Source organism: Bos taurus, chromosome 12 (assembly GCF_002263795.3).
Source record: "Bos taurus isolate L1 Dominette 01449 registration number 42190680 breed Hereford chromosome 12, ARS-UCD2.0, whole genome shotgun sequence".
Lineage (NCBI taxonomy): Eukaryota > Metazoa > Chordata > Mammalia > Artiodactyla > Bovidae > Bos > Bos taurus.
The window spans coordinates 84266349-84290105 of record NC_037339.1 but is presented as its reverse complement, the minus strand read 5'-3'; the positions used below and the strand labels follow the sequence as shown (position 1 = coordinate 84290105).

The 23757-nt window shown below is 43.7% G+C and overlaps 1 protein-coding gene across 3 annotated transcripts in view; it reads right to left on the bottom strand.

Annotated features, from left to right (window-relative positions):
• The window catches only part of MYO16 (myosin XVI), a 519124-nt gene that overhangs the window by 9431 nt on the left and 485936 nt on the right, over window positions 1-23757 (bottom strand). For all 3 annotated transcript variants that reach the window (XM_059892322.1, XM_025000169.2, XM_059892321.1), the window contains exons 33-34: window positions 21364-21522; window positions 10379-10464 (exon numbers count right to left, since the gene is read on the bottom strand). In XM_059892322.1, the coding sequence (XP_059748305.1) occupies window positions 10379-10464; window positions 21364-21522 (245 nt within the window). The remainder of the gene's footprint in view (window positions 1-10378; window positions 10465-21363; window positions 21523-23757) is intronic.

The window sequence follows — 23757 nt, the reverse complement described above, 5'->3', positions numbered from 1 at the left end:
GATTTTAAGTTTATAGCTAAGAATAAAAATGGACTCTGATGACCAGATGCATGTTTTGTTCCTACTGATGGAAAGTTATGAAATAGAAATTCATGACTATACATCTCATGAGATAATTAACCTGTGACATTTCAGAATATGGATTTTATATGAGCTCTAGTCTCTTACCTCAATTCACTGAAAAAACACGGCAGCACCAGTATAACTGCTCTAAGATTGTAGCAAAAATTAATAACATATATTTAGTGCACATTTACAGTGATGACATATAGTAATGGGTTCAAGAACTGAGAATATATGGAAAACCATAAATCCATGTTATTGGAAGCAGAGAAAGTAAGAGTGCCACAATTCCTTTAAAAATATTTTTCCTGGGATTAAATGGGAGACTCACTGGAGGGCCCAGGAGGCATTATTAAGGACAAACAATCTGTTGGATTTTCTCTCCAAAGGACGTCTGTTTATACACTTGGCTTGTTCAAAAATCTTCCAAGCCACTGCCTTTCCCTAGCACCTACTTTAGTAGGTGCACTAAACAGCCAAGTGCACCTGCCTTAGCGTGTCACAGAGAGCCCTGTATCTCCTGACCACACTAATCACTGCAGCTTCATCATCGCTCATCTTCACACAGACTCTGTGCCAGTCTAATGAGAGGTGCCCGTCCGATTACAGAACATGCTCTGTAACCCGACGTATCTTCTCTGTAACAGCCCCAGTCTGTACACCCAAATACAGAAAGCTCTGCAGTTCTCAAAAGCCCATTCCAAACATCAACTTTGTGATCTTGTTGTATATTCTTTTTTTAACTTTTAAAAATTAAAAAAAAATAAATTGGAATATTTACAATGTTGTGTTAGTCTCTGCTATACAACTGTGTGAACCGTCTGTATGTGTACATATGGCCCCTTCCCCTTGAGACTTCCTCCCACCTCCGATCCCACCACTCTCGGTCATCACAGAGTCACATGTTATCCTAGTAAAAAATCTCATAACCATGTGAAATAAGCAGGTTAAGGATTGTTAGCCCTCTTTTCATAGATGTTGAAATTCATCTTTAAAGCCCAAACTCACTTCGCCAATCAGTGGTAGAATCTGGATTCAAATTCAAGTACATTGAGTTTAGTCAACCTTCTTAACCACACTGACTTCCAAGTTTTTCCTGTCTGCTAGTCAATGAATGCACATACTTTCAACAATTACGAGACAGAAAGTGCTGTGATGGGTTTACAGGACTTAGAAGCACACAATATGACCAGCTCCCTCAAGAGGCTTTCATTCAAAGTGAGTGATAAGATGTAAAACTCAGAGAGTTAGATGAACAAACATGCGTAAACAGGACATCAACGCAAAAACCGCATGAGGAACCATAGCATTAATTGGCCAATAAATTGCAGATACAGTGACTGTGGCTGCAAGACTGCAGAGATGCCACTCATTTCAAGGCAGCATGGCCAAGAAATATCTACTGGGCTGCGGGATTTGTATTGGAATGAAAGGATGAGTCAGACACTAAAAGAAGAAAGGCTACTTGAGTCAAGTGAATCAGGAACCCCGTCCATCCTTTTGTTCACATCTACACTGACAATGACCCAGAAACGCAGGAGACAGCGAAGCACTCTGCCATGTGGTATGCAGCTTGAGACTTAGCTCCAAGCTAGCAGTGGAGAGGGAAGTCAGAAGGGAGGCAAGATGCCGGTGTGAAAGTAAGCAAAGCAAGGGTCTCAACCACGGCAGCTAAGTACTCCACAGCCTCCAGACGACGAGGTTCACGTCCAAGGACGCTCACCCCCACTGTCCAAACAGCCAGCACCCCCACTTGCAACAGTTCGTAGGGCACAGCTCACCTGACAAGTTATTCATTTCTGAAAATATTTTTTCTGCAAACAATTACAATCTGTGTGTCATAATATTAAACATTATTAAATAAGAGTGAGAAAAACCACTTCATGAAACTGAATGCTAATAAAACCTTTAGCCCAATTCCAATAGATTTTTTAAATCAACTATAATTAGCCAAAGGGTACAGTTTAGCAACTCCATGGACTGTGAACTTAGTGCATGGGGGAATGATCTCTGTCCTCAACCTCGAGTCTCCCTCCCAAGTCTAGCTGCCCACCAGAGCCGCCCACGTGAGAATGAGAGAGAAGACAGGCAATCCTTTCTAATCATGAAATGCACAAACAGGTCCCGAAAACATTAGACCGTTTCTCCAGGGCACCCAGTGTATTACAGGGGCTGATTTTGTCCCTGATTAAAATCAAGTCTATTGATTTTGAGGGATTTCTAAGTGACCAGTTGTTAAGAACTGCAAGCTTCTGTTTTACATATGTATGACTTGGTGGGGGCACTAATGATGATTATTTTGTATTAAAATGTCTGATAAGTAACATCCCAGCAATTCTATTATCAGAAGATATCAACAGGCATTTTTTTTACTATCTTAAATAATAAAGATTGCTAAATAATGGAGGTTAAACTTATTATTTAACTTTATAATATTTAACCTTATAAAGATTAGGTTAAACTAATTATTTATAGTGCTTAATTAGGTTAGGTCTGTCTAGTCAAGGCTATGGTTTTTCCAGTGGTCATGTATGGATGTGAGAGTTGGACTGTGAAGAAAGCTGAATGCCAAAGAATTGATGCTTTTGAACTGTGCTGTTGGAAAAGACGCTTGAGAGTCCTTTGGACTGCAAGGAGATCCAACCAGTCCATTCTAAAGGAGATCAGTCCTGGGTGTACTTTGGAAGGACTGATGTTAAAGCTGAAACGCCAATACTTTGGCTGCTTCATGCAAAGAGTTGACTCATTGGAAAAGACTCTGATGCTGGGAGGGATTGGCAGCAAGAGGAGAAGGGGACGACAGAGGATGAGATGGCTGGATGGCATCACCGACTCGATGCATATGAGTTTGAGTAAACTCCGGGAGTTGGTGATGGACAGGGAGGCCTGGCGTGCTGCAGTCCATGGGGTCGCAAAGAATCGGACACGACTGAGTGACTGAACTGAACTGAATTAGGTTAAACTTAATTAATGCTAAGTCACTTCAGTCGTGTCTGACTCTGTGCAACCCCATAGACGGCAGCCTACCAGGCTCCCCCATCCCTGGGATTCTCCAGGCAAGAACACTGGAGTGGGTTGCCATTTCCTTCTCCAATGCATGAAAGTGAAAAGTGGAAGTGAAGTCGCTCAGTTGTGTCCGACTCTTAGGGACCCCATGGACTGCAGCCTACCAGGCTCCTCTGTCCATGGGAGTTTCCAGGCAAGAGTACTGGAGTGGGGTGCCATTGCCTTCTCCGAAACTTAATTAAGCACCATAAATAATTCTCAGTAGCAACATGTAAAACATTAGGCCAAATAAATGATAAAAGGTATCTATCTGATGTTTGACAGAAAACAACAAAATTCTGTAAAGCAATTATCCTTCAATTGAAAAAATAATAATTTTTTAAAAAAAGGTATCAATGTCTTTTACTCAAGCTGCTATCTGTAACTGGCAAACCACAAATACCAATGGATGACCCCAAAGAAGTATATTGCTCATGTTAAGGCTAAAATGGGTATTTCTGCTCAGTAAATGACCTTCTACATTGTTGTGACTGTACTTTGCATCTTCCAGGGTCTTGGAATATTGTGCAGCCAGCTTTTGGATGGGAAAGGAAATGGAACACTCATAGCTGAAGGGAGGTTTGTAGGAGTCATGCCTGGACAGAGTGCATATCACTGTGGCTCCCTTTCCATTGGCTAGAACTCAGTCACATGACTGTTCCCAACCACAAGGATGCTGGGAAATGTAGTCTAGCCAGGTGCCTCAAAAGAAATGGATTAGGTGGGCATTAGGTCTGCCAGGGTGCGATGTCTGGGGTGAGTGACAGCGTCTTTAAGATATAATCATGGCAAACCACTGGGTACAGACGCTAGAGAAAATAGGGAAAGGAAACCAGATGTCAGGAAGCAGTAGGAAGAAAAAGAGACAAGATTTTGCCAAAGTTGGCAACATAAGAGAGCAAATCTCTTTAATTGAGACTTCCTTCCCAAAATAGATAATAAAAATCACCTGCAAGTGTATAAAATTAATTTAAATCCACTAGGGCTTCAAAATTTAGGCTTTTTATATCATTGACTTCATGAAACTTCTTCCCAATATCATAGTTCATCTGTTTTAGAACCTATTTCTAGCAGAGTCAGAAATACGAAATGACAGTTTCAAATAATAGTGTAATCAAAGAGATCAGCAAAGAATCAGGCCCTGGAGGTCTTCTAAGGTCATAAAATAAATTCCTTCACTGATGTGGGCTGATTACGTTTTAGCACCATGGAAAACTTTCTGTTCCTTTAGCCTAAATTTTTCTTTCAAAGTTGTCAGATCCCATTAATATACAAAGCATTGATAACCTCAGATACGCAGAAGACACCACCCTATGGCAGAAAGCAAATAAAAACTAAAGAGCCTCTTGATCAAAGTGAGGGAGGAGAGTGAAAAAGTTGGCTTAAAGCTCAACATTCAGAAAATGTTGATCATGGCAATGTAAGATCATGGCATCTGGTCCCATTACTTCATGGCAAATAGATGGGGAAACAATGGAAATAGTGAGAGACTTTATTTCGGGGGGCTCCAAAATCACTGCATATGGTAATTGCGGCCATGAAATTAAAAGATGTGTGCTCCTTGGAAGAAAAGCTATGACCAAGCTAGACAGCATATTAAAAAGCAGAGACATTACTTTGCCAACAAAGGTCCGTCTAGTCAAGGCTATGGTTTTTCCAGTGGTCATGTATGGATGAGAGTTGGACTATAAAGAAAGCTGAGTGCCGAAGAATTGATGCTTTTGAACTGTGGTGTTGAAGACTCCTGAGAGTCCCTTGGACTGCAAGGAGGTCCAGCCAGTCCATCCTAAAGGAGATCAGTCCTGAATATTCATTGGAAGGACTGATGCTGAAGCTGAAACTCCAATACTTTGGCCACCTGATGTGAAGAACTGACTCCTTGGAAAGACCGTGATGCTGGGAAAGATTGAAGGCAGGAGGAGAAGGGGGTGACAGAGGATGAGATGGTGGGATTGCATCCCTGACTCGATGGACATGAGTTTGAGCAAGCTCTGGGAGTTGGTGATGGACAGGGAAGCCTGGCACGCTGCAGTCCATGGGGTTGCAAATGTCGGACACAACTGAGCGACTGAACTGAACTGACTGAACAATTAACAAGTCAGAACATCTGGGGCCCAGGTTCCCAGGGGTCAATATTCCAATTCTCTGTTATTTTGGGAGGAGTGGAATTATTTGTCTTGTATCTCCCACTTACAGAAAATGAAAATACTTGCCCTTTACTTATTTTCTGAGCAGACCAAGGTTTCCAAAGCTGGTTAATTGTTTTAAAGAAAGACAATGCAATACGATCATAACTGGTATTTTACATTTAGCCTCTTGCTAGAGTATGTAACTTAACAGCTCCCCTTTTCTAGCACTAACATGTAACTCATGGTAATTTCTATTGCTCTTCATTAAAACATGGAGTAATATGTAGATTTATTCCCTTGCAGCCTCGCTGACCATCTCAAGGTCCAGGCTGGTTGTACGCAGGGTCTCTGCTCCTTCCCACCTGAAGGGCTCCCCTGACCCCAGCCTGGCTGACACTCTGACTTTCTACTTTATCTCTGCTCAGCAAGGTTTTTGTTTTGTCATCTGATTTAAAATTGCAACCCAACCCAACCTTCCTCCACACCACTCTTGTCACTCCCAGCCCTGCTTATCCTGGCTTCTTTCTTTAAAAAAAAAAAAATATTGAAGGAATGAGAAATCAGAATCATGACTATGTTTTTATAATCTTTGGCCATGCCACACGTGGGATCTTAGTTCCCTGACGAGGGATCGCACCCGTACCCCCCTGCAGTGAAAGAAGAGTCTAGACCCCTTGACCACCAGGGAAGTCCCGTGACCAAGTGTTTAAAAAGGAGAAAGGTGACCTGCAGAGACATCATGAGATCTTTCTCCTTTTAAAAACACAGTCACCAAGTGTCCTTCAATAGTTCAGTTTGGTTCAGTCGCTCAGTCGTGTCTGACTCTTTGCGACCCCATGGACTGCAGTGGGCCAGGCCTCCCTGTCCATCACCAACTCCCGCTGTACAATGTATAATTCTGTACATTGTAAAATGTCCAAAAGCACAGTCACAATTCTGCTCTCTCATCCTTTTCATACTTCTTAAAACTGAATTTTCCTCTTTGATGACAGTCAATGTCTTCACCGGATAAAAACATCATGCATTCGAAACATCTAGGTTACACATATGGTACAATTCTATGAAGGAAACATGTAAAATATGGAATTTATTTTCGTTATTTTCCAAGTTTCTATATATCTCTACAGGACATGTTCCTTCTGTTGAAAGTGCTGCCGTTTAAACTTCTACCATCCAATTAATTTACTGCCTTCATTTCTTGCACATAATCTGGAAGTCATGAGGTGTGCATACAGATTTCCTGAAACCTCAGCTGTGTGGAAGCATGCTCTATGTTAGGTCTCCCTTGGTTAGTAGCTTATCAGTGAGATACATATGATTCCATTTGAAATGGTTGTCTAATTTCTAATTCCCAGCATGTGTTTTAGAATCACGCCTTAACAATTAAAACGAAAGGTGTCTACATTTTACTGTTTTATCTACCACACTGATTCTTTTCCCTGCCACAATACATTTCAAGCAGTCCGTGTGACAAATAAAATGGATAAAGAAAGAAGGCATTGGGTTTATTGAGTGGTCTGCAGCTCTTCATTTCTTTGATATGTGACATTACAAAAAGGTTCCTTTGATGGTTCAGTAAAACAAACCACATAACAATTTGTTTCTTGATGTGGATCAATTGCATATTGATTCTGTTCGGGCTTTCATTGGAGGCTGTGTCGAGAGGCAGTAGATATTTATTAAGCTCTCAGGCACTGGATGGCCACTATTCTATCAGAAACCATCTACAATTTCTTACAGTGAATATCTGAATACATCAGATAGTAAGAACAACTTTTAGTGCTCTTTATAAAAGCTAAAGGATATAACAGAAGCCTTGGCAAGAAATACGATAAATGGAATGAAAATTACAGATTGTAAACCATGGCATATCACTGTGAGGGAAGGAAAGAGATGGACTAGGAGTGTGGGGTTAGTAGATGAAAACCCTCATATAAAGAATGGATAAAAAACAAATTCCTACTGGCTAGTACAGGGACCCTATCCCAGCTCCTGGGATAAACCATAATGGAAAAGAAAATTTCAAAAAGTATGTATGTGTATAACTGAATCACTTTTCTGCACAGCAGAAATTAGCACAGCATTGGAAATCAACTATACTTCAATTTAAACAAAATAGAGAATAGAAAAATAAAATTAAAAAAGAAACTTGTGGCTCTAAAGTAAATTTTATAGATAAGGAGAATAAAATCAAATTTGTGTGCCAGTCAAAATTCTTCTTTGTAAGCAACAGAAACTAACTCTCACAGGCAGAAGTGTTACTGGAAAGCAAAGTAACTGGGCATGAATTTAAGAAGGGCAGTTTTGGCGGGCGGGACCCAAGGCGACCGCAGTGGCTTGTGGTCACAGACACGGGCTAACGGCTATGGCCCCTGGAGGGAGCCACCACCCCCAGGTGGCCCCCCAGGGGTGACATCTATCCTCGACCCTTCCGTTGTATGTCTGGTAACTCATAATCCGCGGTGGACAGACTGAGTGCGTGTCACAAGGATCTGTCCAGCTCTCCAAGGAGGGGAGGAAGGTGAAACCTCTCTCCTTAAATTGTCACTGTGGTCAGTGAGCAGCTGAAAACACAGCCACAGATGGCCACTACAGCCAGTTAAGACTTTTACCTTGATCCAAACCACTTTCGGTTTGATCTTGACCCAAGTCTTTCGGAAGACTTTGCCTTCCAAATTTACGTAAAAGCCAGATGCCACCCCCATCACTTTTAGTGAGTTATGGCAAGTTTCTTCTCAGAAACAACACAGAGGATCTTGACGTCCATTCAAACCCTGGACTCTGCATTTTCCCTATGATCTCTGGCAAGCTACTAAATCTATTTCTTGATTTCTTTATCTGCAATAATGTCCAGACATTTTATCTTCCTTAAAGGGATTTCATTAAAATCACTGATGATGTTAATTAAAATACAGACATCCTCAAAGAGGAATTCAATTTTTAGTCAGCATTTAATTTTATTGTGGCATGCCCAGTCGGTTCAAGGCAGATTTTATAGAATTCTTACTTAATTGCTTTACTAGAAAATCTAGAATGCAAGATGCCTGACGTGTTTATATTTCCTCTATAAACGTCACCCAAGAGGCATTTGTGCTGAGATATGTGTGGTCATTCAAGGCAGAGCTCCGCCTAACCGTGCTGGGCATCTAGCACTGACCCACATGTCTTGCCAAGAGAAAGCCTGCACCAGGCATGCAAGAAAATGAGCTTGGTTTTCCATTTCCTTAAAAAAAAAAAAGTACTATGAGATAACTGGGGGTTGCCTGCCTTTGAAAATAAGCTCTCAGTGAAAGCTGGGAATGGAAAAGTATTCCCAGGACTTCCTTGGGGTCCAGTGGGTAAGACGCTGCCTTCCAATGCAGCGGGTGCAGCTTCAGTCCTTGGTTAGGGAGCTAAATCCTACATGCTTTGTGGCCAAAAGAAAACACACACATAAAACAAAAGTAGTATTGTAACAAATTCCATAAAGATTTTAAAAATGGCCCACATCAAAAAAACTCTTAAAAAAAAAAAGACAAAACAGAAAATTAGTCCTGGTGACCTCTCCCATCTCTCTTGACAACCAAATCAATGGAAGACCAGAGGGAAATTGCCAAGATGCCTCTGTTAATGCACCTTCTTTCCAGATGAACCCTCTTCTCTGTGACCCACAGCACAGTGGAAGCCCTGGGAAGGGCGTCTCTATTGCTGTGCTCCAGCACATAGGAGTCAACCCTTTGACAAAAATCAAGCCGATGTTCTGTTCTTTGCAAGCAGGTCCCCCGTGACTTACCGTAGATAAAGCATCTGTGATGTTTACAAGGTAAAATAAGTGCATCTCTGAGGAACAGAGGGGAGATCAGCACAATCTATTATTGCAAGCAATCAGCATTTTTTTTCTATTTCAATGTCTATATATCAGCGTAAGTGATTTCAGTATATTGCCTACTGTAAGATTTATCTTTAAGATTAAAATTATTGATTTTTCTCACTACCTCATCAGTGTTATTTAGAAAAATCTCAGTTGATAATATAACTGTGCCTATATAATGTCAAATATTCTGATGGAAACTGGATCCTTAGCTGGCTAGCTGGTTTCATGGAAACATCTAGATACTTGACTTTAGATAATTTTAGTGTAGATATCTGACATAGCAAAAGTTGTAATGCAACTTCATACAAGATAATCTTGTTGCTAAAGCAATGATCTTTAATATATCAACAGTAAAATCTGTAATACATTTTTGGTTGTGTACCACCTTCAAAGCAAAGTCATATTTTTTAAAGACTTTATTTTAAAACTGAACATAAAAAGCACACTAAACTATTGATATAAATCCTTTTTCTTTCTACAAATGCTAGAGTTTATTTTTAAGTGATAATCCTCTTTCTTTTGGCAAACTTTTTGAGGCCAAACACATTATGAATACATGTGAAATCACTGAAGCATAGCAAAACAGTTTTGTGAGCTGTAAACTCATTTTGATTCTGCAGTGTTCTGATGATGGGATAGTTTGTAGATGCATTTGGATTATGTGGGATTTGAGGTGCTAACTGAGAGATAATGGCCATAAAACTACATGGGCCTCAAGCATTTTATGTCCAAGATGTCACTTAAAGCCTTCTTACTTCAGCTGAGGTCAAATGCAGGAAATATGAAGACCTTCAGTGACTGCAATGTTCTCGTCACCTGACGGTGACTCTATAATGCCACAGATAAAGTATGTCTATAATGCTTCATTTAAGACCATTTGTTAAGTTTTATGCGTTTTGGACATTCTTCTTTTAAATGTTATTCACTCAGTCATGTCCAACTCTTTGCGACCCTATGGACTGTAACCCCCCAGGCTCCTCTGTCCATGGGATTTTCCAGACAAGAATACTGGATCTTCCCGACCCAGGTATCGAACCTGGGTCTCCCACACCGCAGCCGGATTCTTTACTGCCCGAGCTACCAGCAAAGGAGCAGAAAATAAATAGGAGTCAGCCAATACAAAAGGAGCGAGAATGTTGAGAAGAAACTTAAGGCAGAGTTGGAAAAAACTGTGTTCCTAGTCCAGCGGGAACAAACGCTCTTGGTCACACCTTCACGAAACTCTTCTTGTCTTTTAGCTCCAGTTATCACAGCAAAGGTGAGCATCAGAACATCGAGGGGTCCTTACCTGAGTGGTGTGACTCTCTCTGTGTCTCTGAAAGGAGGAGGCCCCACCCCCAGACAGCCTGGAGAATCCGTCCTCTTCAGGTAATCCTACAAGGGCAACACAGTGCAGCCGTTAAGTTGCGTGTCCTTTCCTCGAATAAAGTAAGTCAGGAGCTTATTGAACAAACTGAAAGAGTGACATTCCACAGACTGCAATGAAGGCCAGTAAACACTCGATGAATAACAAAGTCCTCAGAGCAGTTTGGGAATACAGGCATTGCTGGAGGCTTAGCTAAGCAAAGAGGAAGTGTGCTGGCCAAAAAAAAAAAAAAAGATAGAATGATAGAGAAGAAAAAATGTCACAATAGCAGAGAAGTAAGCAAAGAAGGCCTGAAAGGGAGAAAGGAAACTTTTCTAGAGGCTAAAAATAAGTCTGATGAAACTCTGATGGGGGAAAAAGAGAAGCTTGTGGACAACGAGGGTGAATGGGTTCCTGGGGTTGCAGTTTGTGGGGTCGGGGCAGTTAATAGGGGAAAAATAAACCTAAAAACAAATCACGAAAAAGCAGGGGAAGGGTGGGCGGAAATCTAAGATCAGACGCAGGCTGGCATTTCCGGGGAGCTGGATGAGCAGCAGTCAGGAATGAAATGTATGGCCAGGTAGTGGGGCAAAGCTACAAGCTTGGGCTTCGTGTGAAGGAGGGGTAGCAACTGTGTGAAGGGGACATGGGGCCCGTGACAAGCGAGCTTAACGTCTGCTTCTGGAGAATTCGGTTCACTGGACTTCTTACAGAGACTGGGGACCTGGGCAAGGAGAAGAAGGCCGTGACCCACTTTTTAAAACTGAATTATCAACTGGAGGATGGCTCGCAGAATCCGGACGGAAACTCAGCTCAGCGAGTATCCAAACTCAGAACCAAGTCAACAGCAAGACCCTCTTGACACAAGGCCAGCCGAGGAAAGTCAGGGAGTATCAGAGTGCCCTCTGGGTCACAGCGCTGGGAGACGCGATCAAGAGCCAAGAGAAGTCCTGCATCTGAGGATCTCAAGTCTTAACGGGAATGATTCTTAAGAAATGGAATTCGGAAAGAAGGTACTGACAATCCTTTGTGCAGGACAGCAAAGGAGACACAGACGTCAAGAACAGACTTTCGGACTCAGCGGGAGAAGGGGAGGGTGGGACGATTTGAGAGACCAGCGCTGAAACATGTATGTCACCATCTGCAAAACAGGTGACCAGTGTGAGTTTCATGTAGGAAGCAGGACACCCAAAGCCGCTGCTCCATGACAACCTGGAGGGGTGGGGCGGGGAGGGCGGGGGGAGGGGGCTCAGGACGGGGGGACACATATACCCACGGCTGATTCATGTTGACGTATGGCCAAAACCACCACAATGCTGCCAAGTAACTGTCCTCCAACTAAAGTCAGTTAATAAATCTTAAGAAAGGACACAGCAGGACAGCTCACAGGTTATATGGAGCATGAGTGGGGTTGAACTGGATCTGGAGAAAGCAAGCATTCCCTCTGGCTGGAGGAATTGAAGGAACAGGGATGGTGGACAGGCCACAGGCTGCGAACCTTCCGGGAGGGGTGGATTTTGAAAGGTGAGGACGGGCTAAGGCAGCAGAACACGAGAGGATTCCGCATTCTGGGGGTGGCCTGCAAGACGGGCAGGGCCGGGGTGGGGACGTTGAGGGGGGTGGGCCGGGGTGGGGACGTTGTGGGGCGGGGGTGGCTCGGGAGTTAAAGGCCCTCCCATTGGTCATTTTCAACCCAACTTCCCAACTACAGTGGGGGAAACAGAATGAAATTAAGTCCCAACTAGAAGTCACTTAATATGACTTCAAAATATCTTCAAATGGAAAGGAGGCGTGGGGCAGGGCTCTCCGAATGCCTGAGGAGCCTGCTGCCCTTACAAAACTACCTTCTGCTGCTCAGAATAGATAATTGCACAATATTCCAGATTGTCAAGTGAAGGCTTGCTTCTCAGGGCAGGTAGGCTCTGAATCAGAAAGCAGCATGAGTTCCAGAGAATCTATACAATTCTCACAAACAAGGTGATGTTGTAAAACCCATAGTCGAGTACATTCCACGGATCCCAACCAAAGGCTCCATCCCCCAGTGGTCTGGATCTATTCTTGAGTATAAGAGAGAAAGCCTTTCTCCGAGGTTCCCAGAGCAGTGTGGCTGGGTCCCACTACGGCACTGGGTTCACTGTGGCCTTAGGGTCTATGCACAGAATGCAGGGCTTCCGGTCTTGTAAGTGGTCTCACTCAGTACTGCATCGTCATAGATTATCCTTACAATGTGCTGAGGATAAATACGGCACAGATTTAAAAAGGCAAATCTTCTGAGAGTGGTAAATGTAAAACCAAATGTAAGGACTCTATTCTTTTAATTGCCATTTTTCTCCCCGATGCCCAATGATAAAATCCGTACTCATTCAAGCAGCAGAAAGTGGCCTATCTAGAATTTGTTAGGTCTGTCCCCACAAAATAAACATCTTGAGATTCACAATATTTTGTTTGATATAATGACAATGTTCTAGCACTAAAAACTGTTCTCTAATCTAATGATAAATAACCACAAGTCCAGGGAATAATTAAGTATACGAGAAAAGATCTAAGCCTGTGTTCACATCAGTAAAAGACGGCAATTAAAGTAAGTGATAGCTATAATTACCCACACATAACTATATTTCAGCAAATGAACAAACAGATCATTATTGCTGGGTAGCAGAGGTAGGGTGCAGATCCTGGCATTCAAGAGAAACTGTTTTCCTCGAAAATAACACGATTTCTGATTCAATTAAAACTTCAAGTTATTTTAAGCATTTATTCCCATCTCGTGACTTTATTCAGAAAGCATATTGACTATATGCTGTTGGTTGTGAATCAGTACTGCTAACCGATTTGGGTTATAATGACCACATTCGTATCATACTTCGTATATATGTAACATACTTAGGCCACGTGATGCGAAGAGCTGACTCATTGAAAAAGACCCTGATGTTGGGAAAGATTGAGGGCAGGAGGAGAAGGAGACGACAGAGGGTGAGATGGTTGGATGGCATCACCGACTCAATGGACATGGGTTTGAGCAAGCTCCGGGAGTTGGTGGACAGGGAAGCCTGGCGTGCTGCAGTCCATGGGGTCGCAAAGAGTCAGACACGACTGAGCGACGGAACAACAGTGTATCACGTGCTGTACACACACGATACGCAGTCAGTTCTTATCATACTGACTAGAAGGGATTTTCTGACTCTGGCCTCGGCACAGGACTCACGGGTTCCTATGAAACATGTGACGCTGTTCCAATCAGTGAAGGCTGGTACTGCATCTGGTACTGCATTGCCAGAGTCTTGTGCCAGATATTTTTATAGTCATGGGAAGGTTTCATGGTGTCAACACAAGTAGGTCAACATAAACACGTCAAGTTGCTTTGAAAGGCTGAAAGCCTAGCTGAAATAACTTTCCTTTTGTGCACATAGCTCTTGAGATTTTCAAGTGATCGTCTACGAATTGCAATACAGACCTGGCGTTATTTTAAAATCTGTTCTCTGTCAGCATTTAAGGGGTAATGTATAAGTCTGTGTCCCAGGGTTTGAACATACACTCTCAGTTACATACTGAAGTTTAGAACCCCAATATTCCTAAATACCTAATTTTATATGGTTCATTTCAGGCAACATATCCCACAAAAATTTCCATTTGGTCTACAGGAGTTTTGTTTTTGTTCCACCGGTTTTGGGATTTAGTTTGATTTTTAGAATAAGACTCAGAGTTTTTGGTATTTCACGAAGCCATAGTTTTTGGCTTTTGACTCAAAACACAGACAAATTAAATATTCTGTCAGAGGGGCATGCCTATTTTCTCTTTGCTCAGGAAAGAACAGCATCACCCTAGATCAGCTAGGGAGAATGGCAGGGAGTGAAAATTTAGTAAAAATGAAGGGATATATGGTTACCGTTTTAAACATTTGTGTATTCAGCTTTGATCATACAATATATTTTAAATTCCTTATTGGTCTAGCAGCTATCCTTAAATACCCCCAAATTGAAAATACATAGTAAATTATTACCTTCATACTAGATACATGCAGGCTTTGAGAGTTGCTTATCACGAACTTGTTGACTATTGCCATCATGCAAATTCCATTTTTACTATTTTAGAAATATGTAATTTCAATGTAATGGTATACAATGTTTTTGTTATCCTTTTCTTTTTATAAAGGGTTATCATCAGAGAGTTTAGAAAGCGATGTTTTTGCTCTTTAACTTTTTATGTTGGAGTAAAGCCAATTAACAATGTTGTGATAGCTTCAGGTGAAAACAAAGGGACACAAGGCCACACATATTCATGTATGAGAAAGATTGCATCTCTGTATTTCCATCTAAACACACACACACGTAATTTCAAACATTAACATGAAAAGTTTTACACAATGCCTATTTCCATCAAGTTGGAGTAATCCAACATAAACACCTAATGTTATTTCAAGGGTGGAAAATTGGGAGATAATTCTAATATCCAACAGGTTCAGTTCGGTTCAGTTCAGTCGCTCAGTTGTGTCCGACTCTTTGCGACCCCATGAATCGCAGCATGCCAGGCCTCCCTGTCCATCACCAACTCCCGGAGTTCACTCAGACTCATGTCCATCGAGTCAGTGATGCCATTCAACCATCTCATCCTCTGTCGTCCCCTTCTCCTCCTGCGCCAATCCCTCCCAGCATCAGAGTCTTTTCCAGTGAGTCAACTCTTCGCATGAGGTGGACAAAGTACTGGAGTTTCAGCTTCACATGAGTCCTTCCAAAGAACACCCAGGACTGATCTCCTTTAGAATGGACTGGTTGGATCTCCTTGCAGGCCAAGGGACTCTCAAGAGTCTTCTCCAACACCACAGTTCAAAAGCATCAATTCTTCAGAGCTCAGTCTTCTTCACAGCCCAACTCTCACATCCATACATGACCACAGGAAAAACCATAGCCTTGACTAGACGGACCTTTGTTGGCAAAGTAATGTCTCTGGCTTTTGAATATGCTACCTAGGTTGGACATAACTTTCCTTCCAAGGAGTAAGCGTCTTTTAATTTCATGGTTGTAGTCACCATCTGCAGTGATTCTGGAGCCCCCCAAAATAAAGTCTAACACTGTTTCCACTGTTTCCCCATCAATTTCCCATGAAGTGATGGGACCGGATGCCATGATCTTCATTTTCTGAATGTTGAGCTTTAAGCCAACTTTTTCACTCTTCTCTTTCACTTTCATCAAGAGGATCTTTAGTTCCTCTTCACTTTCTACCATAAGGGTGGTGTCATCTGCATATCTGAGGTTATTGATATTTCTCCTGGCAATCTTGATTCCAGGTTGTGCTTCTTCCAGTCCAGCGTTTCTCATGATGTACTCTGCATGTAAGTTAAATAAGCAGGGTGACAATATACAGCCTTGATGTACTCCTTTTCCTATTTGGAACCAGTCTGTTGTTCCATGTCCAGTTCTAACTGTTGCTTCCTGACCTGCATACAGATTTCTCAAGAGGCAGATCAGGTAGGACTCGCTTATTTAAGTCATGGTAGTTGTATCTGATGAGAAGCTATGCATTGCATACATTAATGACCAGCGGTCAACAACACAGATATGCATTGCTCACCTAGAGACAGACCACCTGAGATCCCTCAGGGAAAAAAGCAGGTGGTTCAAGCCATGGGTAGAGTGTAGCTCAAGCTTTGTTAAAAAAACCAAACATCTTATATAAGCACACAGATACATTTGTATGAAAAAAATACAGAATTCTACAAAGTGGAATATGAGACATGTTTTGGGGATTTTCAGGTAATATAAGGAATAGTACTTATTGTTTATTCTCTCCTGTATTTTTCAAATTGTCACATAAACATGTAGTTCCTATAACCTGCATAAAATGAAAACACCACGTGAAGAGTAAGAGATTACTTAAGAAGGCTGCTCAAGTCGGAGATAAAACTTAGGAAGACCCGTGCTGCGGGACCCCAGGTGCTGGTGCCGTCTCTGCCTGGTGTTGGCAGTAACACAGTTCTGGGTAACTGCAGGTCCTCTCCCTAGAAATCTTTACGGCTGGTATAAAAATCCTTCCGTGTCTTCCCTGTGTCATTTCCTTACAAGGCACCAGAAAGCCGCCATCCTATGAGTCAGCACTTCCAACCCTTACATGTGATCCCTGCTTAATATTGGGGTTGTGGGTGGCCAGCATTCAGAACCAGCTTGGGGCGTTTTCCACGTGTGTGCCACTGAACCAGTCTTGCTGCTGGGTGCCAACAGAACCTTCCCACATTACCCTGGGATCCTTCATGCCAAGCTTGAACAAACCCCGCTCCAGTCACCTCCCCACCCCATGACTCCTCCTAAGGAAAGCGAGACTGGTGATGCAAATTGCCTGCTAGATTTTATCCAAGATCCATTTGCCTCCTCCTGCTGGGCAGGTCAGCAATGAGCATCCTTGGGTGAGCAACATTCTCAGATGAAAAACTACACACACCCTATGACCTTACGTGGACCTGGAGGGAAGTCAGAGAAAGTAGGGTAAAGCCAGGGTACCACTATCCTGGCTACCAAACGGCCTTTGGGAAATACCTTCCCACCTTCCTGCTCCCTCATTTTAAAAAATATGGTATTTCATTGTCTTTGAATGTCCACTGATTCTTTGAAGGTAATTTGTCTTTGTATTTTAATCTCTGGCTGCTTTAAAGAATCTGCCTGCAATGTGGGAGACCCGGGTTCAATCCCTGGGTTGGGAAGATCTCCTGGAGAAGGGAAAGGCCTGGAGAATTCCATGGACTATACAGTCCATGGGGTTGCAAAGAGTTCGACACTACTGAGCGAATTTCACTTTCAGTGGCTGCTTTTAAGATTCACACTTGGTTTACTATGATATGCCCAGGTGTGGTTTTGTTTGTTTTTATTCTACTCAGCATTTTATTTATTTTTTAAAAAGTCACACTTACAGACAGAAAGATTCACCTTTATCGTACATGCTGTGCTGTGCTTAGTCGCTCAGTCATATCTGAGTCTTTGCGACCCCATGGACTGTAGCCTGCCAGGTTCCTCTGTCCATGGGATTCTCCAGGTTAGAATACTGGAGTGGGTTGCCATGCCCTCCTCCAGAGGATCTTCCTGACCCAGGGACTGAACCCAGGTCTCCCGCATTGCTGGCAGATTCTTCATCGTCTGAGCCACCAGGGAAGCCTGAATTTATAGGAACACACTCACTCCTGTTTGTTAATATCACATTCCCGTCTGCAGTCTGCTGTGGTCTTAACATCTCTGTCCCCCTAAAATCCATACGTTGGAATTCTAGCCCCAATGTGGTGGCATTGGGATGTAGAACCTTTGGGGGGTAACCAGGTCCCTGAAGGTCTGTGTCCCCCTAAAACTCACATGTTGAAATTCTAACCCCAAAGTGGTGGTGTTAGGAGGTGGGATCAACCTTTGGGATGATTAGGTCCTGAGGGTGGAGGCCCCACAAATGGGGTTAGTGCCCTTATAAAAGCAGCCCCAGGGAGCTGGCTACCTTCTTCCCTCCACCACTTGGGGACAAGCAAGAAGCCGGCCACCTGCAGCCTACAGGAGGGCTGCCACCCAAACCGGCGCCCTAACCTTGAACTCCAGCCCCCACCACTGCGGCCACGAAGCCACTGCTCCTCACAGACCGGCCGGCCTGGATGTTTCCTTACAGCAGCCCAGCCCAGTCTCCGGCAGCCCACTCATCTCTCACTGTCCCTGTGCCTGCATTTTCCAAAATGTCAAATAAATGGACTCAGAATCTTCGGATGTTTTTTTTTGCAGTGCAAAGCCTTCGTGATGCACACGTTTTTGTCACCTGCAGTAGCGGTTTATCCTTTTTTATTGCAGAGTTCATCCATGGGCTGGGCAGCCTGTGAAGTGGTCCCTGATGGGCCCACCTGGAGGCACTCACCCCTCACAGAACCCCCTCCCATGAGTTGACTGGACGTGTGGCCCAAACTCAACAAGCTGGACGTGGCCGGAGCGCTGGCTGTCTACTCCAGGAGCAGCCGTGCGGTGAGTGTGGCTTCCACCCCGGGGGCTCTTCCCAGCTTCCTGTGGACAGCTTGCTCTGGGGGAAGCCCCGGCCCTGTCGTGAGGCCTCCCTTGTGGAGATGCTTGAGCAAGTGATACTGAAGCTGGGCCATCTCTCCAGCTAGCCTCAAGAAGCCTGCAGTTCCAGCTGATGGCTGATCACTTCCCCGTGAGAGACCCTGAACCCAAGGCACTCAGCTCAGCCACACCCAGATTCCTGACCTGCAGAGACTACAAACAGCCGCCTCTGCATTCTGGGGGTGGAGGGTAATTGTTACAGGGCAGTAGATATCGAATACTGTCCAGTCACCAGCTGAAGGGCACTTCATTTCCAGTTTTTGTTGTTGTTCAGTCGCTCTGTTGTGTCCGATTATTTGTGACCCATGGACTGCAGAATGCAGGCTCCTTTATCCTCTACTATCTCCCGGAGCTTGCTCACACTCATGTCCATCCAGTGGGTGATGCCATCCACCCATCTCATCCTCTGTTGCCCCCTTCTCCTCCCGCCTTCAATCTGTCCCAGCATCAGGTTCTCTTCCAGCTCTTCGCATCAGGTGGCCAGAGTACTGGAGCTTCAGCTTCAGCATCAGGCCTTCCGATGAATATCAGGGTTGATTTCCTCTAGGATTTCCAGTTTTAGGTGACTGTTGAGTGTGAGCGGGATTTGCATTTGCGTACAGGTGTTCCTGTGGACGCTGTTTGCGCTTCTCTTCTGTAAGCACCTCAGGGCGGGGCCGCTGGGTTCCATGGAAGGCGCGTGTTTATAAGAAAGTGCCAACTTAAGCCAGTTGCTTAGTGTTTGACTCAGTGTTGGAAAATTCTCTCCAGTTTCTCACAAAATCGTGTCTCTCCCCCATGGACTCTGTCTTCTTTCCATCTAGGATTCCCTGACCCTTCTCGCCATATCCTTTATGTCTTTAAATCAATTTCTGAAATTTCCACTCTGCTTCTTTGTGCTTCATTCTGGATATTTTCTGATTTATCTTCCTCTTCCCTAGGATTTTTTTTTTTTTTAATGGCTGTGTCTAATTAACTTTAAGCTCATCCTCTATTGTACTTAATTTTATGACTGTATTCTTCAACCTCAGAATTTCCATTTGATATGTTTTTATGGTTTCTGATTTCTGCTGAGATTTTCATTCTTTTATCTCCGTAGGCAAAGTAAACATACTTACTTCAAAGCATGGGCCTCTGAACTCCAGTCTTCTGAGGCCCTGTGGATACGCTGCTATTTCTGCTCGCAATTTTTCATCTTACTTTGTGTCCTCGTCTGCCTGTTTCCTTTGGACGACGCAAAGAACTCTGTATTTGAAAAGTGGTTTGTAAGGACATCCTGAAGCTAAGGATGATGTCACTGTCCTTCGAGGTAGATCTATGCCCTCTTCTCCTCCGGGTGCCTGTGGCCTCTGTCATCCTGAAGGACCTCAGTCGGGCCCCAGGAACTGAGACAATTCACAGCGGAGCTGGGGGCCAACAAGCTCTGTGTCTGACTCTTACGGTGGACCCTTCAAGCTCACCTAGGGCTGTGGGAGGTTCTAGACACAGCCCGTCCTCACAGACCTAGGAGACAGCCCAGCGTCCCAGCTGCCTCCAGTGGACTGGTGAGCACCTCTGATGTCCTTCAGAGAAAAGCCTAGAATTGAGGCCTTCTGCTTGGCTTTCATTGAAGCCCACACCCATGCCCTCAGGCTCTTTAAGAGAAGGTCGGTCTGAATTTTCTCTTCAGACATTACCTAGAAGCCCTGGGCTGCTTCTAGGGTGGAAGGAATAAGCTGTTTGTCTAAGCCACTGTCAGAGAGCTTTTAGATACTCACAGCCAGGTCAGTTCCTGTAAGACACGTCCACTGACATACCCGCATCGAGTACCTAGACCTTCAATACTACTGTCCTTCACTCTTCTGAGGCATGGAAACAATCAACAGGAACTTTACTCACTGCTTGTAATAACCTATCAGGGAAAAGAATCTAAAAAAGAATATACGTGTGTGTGTGTGTGTGTGTGTGTGTGTGTATCTGAATCACTTTGATGTACATCTGAAACTAACAAACGCTAACAAATCAACTATTGCATACAAAAATTTTTAATTAATTACTTTATTTTAATTGGAGGCTAATTACCTTACAATATTGTAGTGGTTTTTGCCATACATTGACATGAATCAGCCATGGGTATAAATGTGTTCCCCATCCTGAACCCCCTCCCACCTCCCTCCCCATCCCATCCCTCTGGGTCATCCCTGCACACCATCCTGAGCGCCCTGTCTCATGCATCGAACCTGGACTGGCGATCTGTTTCACATATGATAATATACATGTTTCAATGCTGTTCTCTCAGATCATTCCACCCTCGCCTTCTCCCACAGAGTCCAACAGTCTGTTCTTTACATCAGTGTCTCTTTTGCTGTCTCGTATACAGGGTTATCATTACCATCTTTCTAAATTCCATATATATGCGTTAGTATACTGTATTGGTGTTTTTCTTTCTGACTTACTTCACTCTGTATAATAGGCTCCAGTTTCATCCACCTCACTAGAACTGATTCAAATGCATTATTTTTAGTAGCTGAGTAATATTCCATAGTGTATATGTACCACAGCTTACTTACATACAAAATTTTTTTAAAAAAAGAACTATATTTTTCTTTAAAAATACTATTAGAGCATCATCTACTCTGCTCAGGATAAGTTTCATTTTATACTGGCTTCCACAGACCAAATACTCCACAAAAATCTCTGGGGAAAAAAGCTAGCTAATATTGAATGCAATTTTAATTCTTTAACTTGAAAATAATAAGTTGACAGTATACCCTACAGTGATATTTCATCTTTCCCAGTTTTTAAGCCTACTTCATTTTTGTTTTAAATTCATTCCCCCTAGAAAGTTGATACAACTTAAAACTTGTATCTATTTACTTCTGAGTTTAAAGAAGTGCTTACCATTTGAGACGGAATTTCCATTTTCAGCAGTCATTGCACTGGACAGTGAATTAGAAAATTGAATCCCATGGTTATTTGCATTTCTGTCCTGCGTCTCTGATGTAATTTCTGAAGTACCAAAATCATCTCGGCTAGCAAGGTTCATGTTCGTTTCAAAACCTAAAATAAATTGTAGGAAAAAATGATTCTTTCCTGATCAAACGTACTCAATAAGTTGAATCAAATAGTGGAAGGAAATAATAAAACTCAGGAAGTCAAATGTTGATTACATTTGAAATAGTAAATTAATAATCATCCCTAATCAAATTTATGGTCTACAGTATATTCACCAGCCTGCTATACCGCTGTTAAATGCAATGGGCTGCATTGTGACAACAGTGAATTTCATAAATCTGCTATTTTCAAAGTTCTGTAGCATTTCTGATGTCATATGTGTAATTATAGAACTGCGTATCTTGTGAAGGTTATTTCCTGAAAGAAATATGATGATATATTCATGTTGTAGAAGTTTTCTGAGTTTTTAAGTAGAGCTGAGGCAAACTTAACAGTTTTGGAAAAAAAAAAAAACTATACTGTTATGGTTACAAAATATGTTATTATCCACTTAGGAATGCGTGCATGCTCAGTCACTAAGTCTTGTCTGACTCTGCGACTCCACGGACTGTAGCCCACCAGGCTCCTCTGTCCATGTGATTCTCTAGGCAAGAATACTGGAGTGGGCTGCCATGCCCTCCTCCAGGGGATCTTCCCAACCCAGGGATCAAACCCGCATCTCCTGCATTGAATGTGGATTCTTCACCTCTGAGCCACCTGGGAGTCCCCACTTAGGAATATTAAGACTTCAAAACCCTACTTCTGCATTCTGTGTGTAACAAAGTCACCTAAATGTCAACACGCACGTCCTATATTGAGCTCTCTGAGATGCAGAAACACAGAAACCACTGCCCAAATTAGGCTGAGGAGCCAAAAAAGAAAAAAAGAAATAGAGTTCCACCCCTGGGGGGTTCCTGTGTGACATCAGGATTCTCCATGCTGCTCCTGCCCCTTGGCTGCGGGTGCCCAGTAGACTCTTCTGTCTCTTAGGTCCTTCTGAAGTTTTAGGCTAAGATGTTGTTCATAAGGATAATAAACGTAATGCACTTTCCTGGATTTTACAGATGGTGAACAGTTCATCTGCTGTGATGCCGAGGGAGGCAGGAGGAAGGCCGAGCTCACCCCCGGGGCTGGGCTGGGCGGAACCCTAGCTCGCCCTCCTGGACGCAGCCTCCCCTGGTTCGGACGTGCACTCAGATAGCGCCCAGGCCTGGAGCCCCTACCCAGAGGCCCCACACCGACTCACGCTTCTGGGCCTGGGGTGGCCTCTTTCCAGCTCAGTGCCCGCTCCCCCAACCCAGGGTTCTGCTCAGAGCCCCCTCCCCCGTGCCGTGTGGCATCCACTCCATTACGAGTGAGCACGTGCCTGGTGGGCACACACAGGAGTGTGTGCCAGGCTTAGAGAGGCAAGAGGTGGGCAGACAGAAGGAGGGCAAAAAGAGCAATGCTTTGACAACCAGCCAGGAGTGTTTACGTTTCCCATTTCCGTGACCCCGGGAGTAGCTCCTGACCTGCATTTAACACACAAGTGAAAAGAGCACCCCTTGCGGCTCAGAGGTCAGGAATCCGCCTGTCACTGCAGGAGACGCGGGCTCGGTCCCTGATCTGGGGAGATCCCACAGGTCACGGGGCAACTCAGCCTGCAGGCCACAACTATTGAGCCTGTGCCCTAGAGCCTGGGAGCCCCGACTCCTGAAGCCTGCAGGCCGGAGGGGCAACTCCAGCGCGGCCCCACAACGAGAAGCCCCCTTCACTGCAACTGGAGAAAAGTCCGCGCAGCAAGGAAGGCCCAGCACAGCCCAAAATAAATAAATGAATAAAATTATATATAGAGAGAGAAAGTGGAAGTGAAGTTGCTCAGTCTTGTCTGACTCTTTGCGACTCCATGGGATTTTCCAGGCAAGAGTACTGGAGTGGGTTGCCATTTCCTTCTCTAGGGGATCTTCCCAACTCAGGAATCCAACATGGGTCTGCGTTACAGGCAGACGCTTTACCATCTGAGCCACCAGGAAGTGCATGTAGTGAAAAGGCTTTGGCCAGGCCGGCGTGGGAACAATGACGGCCAAGGTTAGGTTTTGGAATCATCACCCTCCTGGCTCATGACAAGCAGAGACCATCCAACAGGCTGGAGCTGAAAGAATTACCTGTTCGATTTGGTCAACTCTATTTTGCCATTTTCAGAAAAATCTTCTGAAAATTAGTAAAACACATTTGGTTTTAAAGCCGTCTCAAGACACACACATTTATCTGCTTCTATTTCTCTGGAAACTATTTGTTTCCACTCTTTAATTCAGCCGTTTA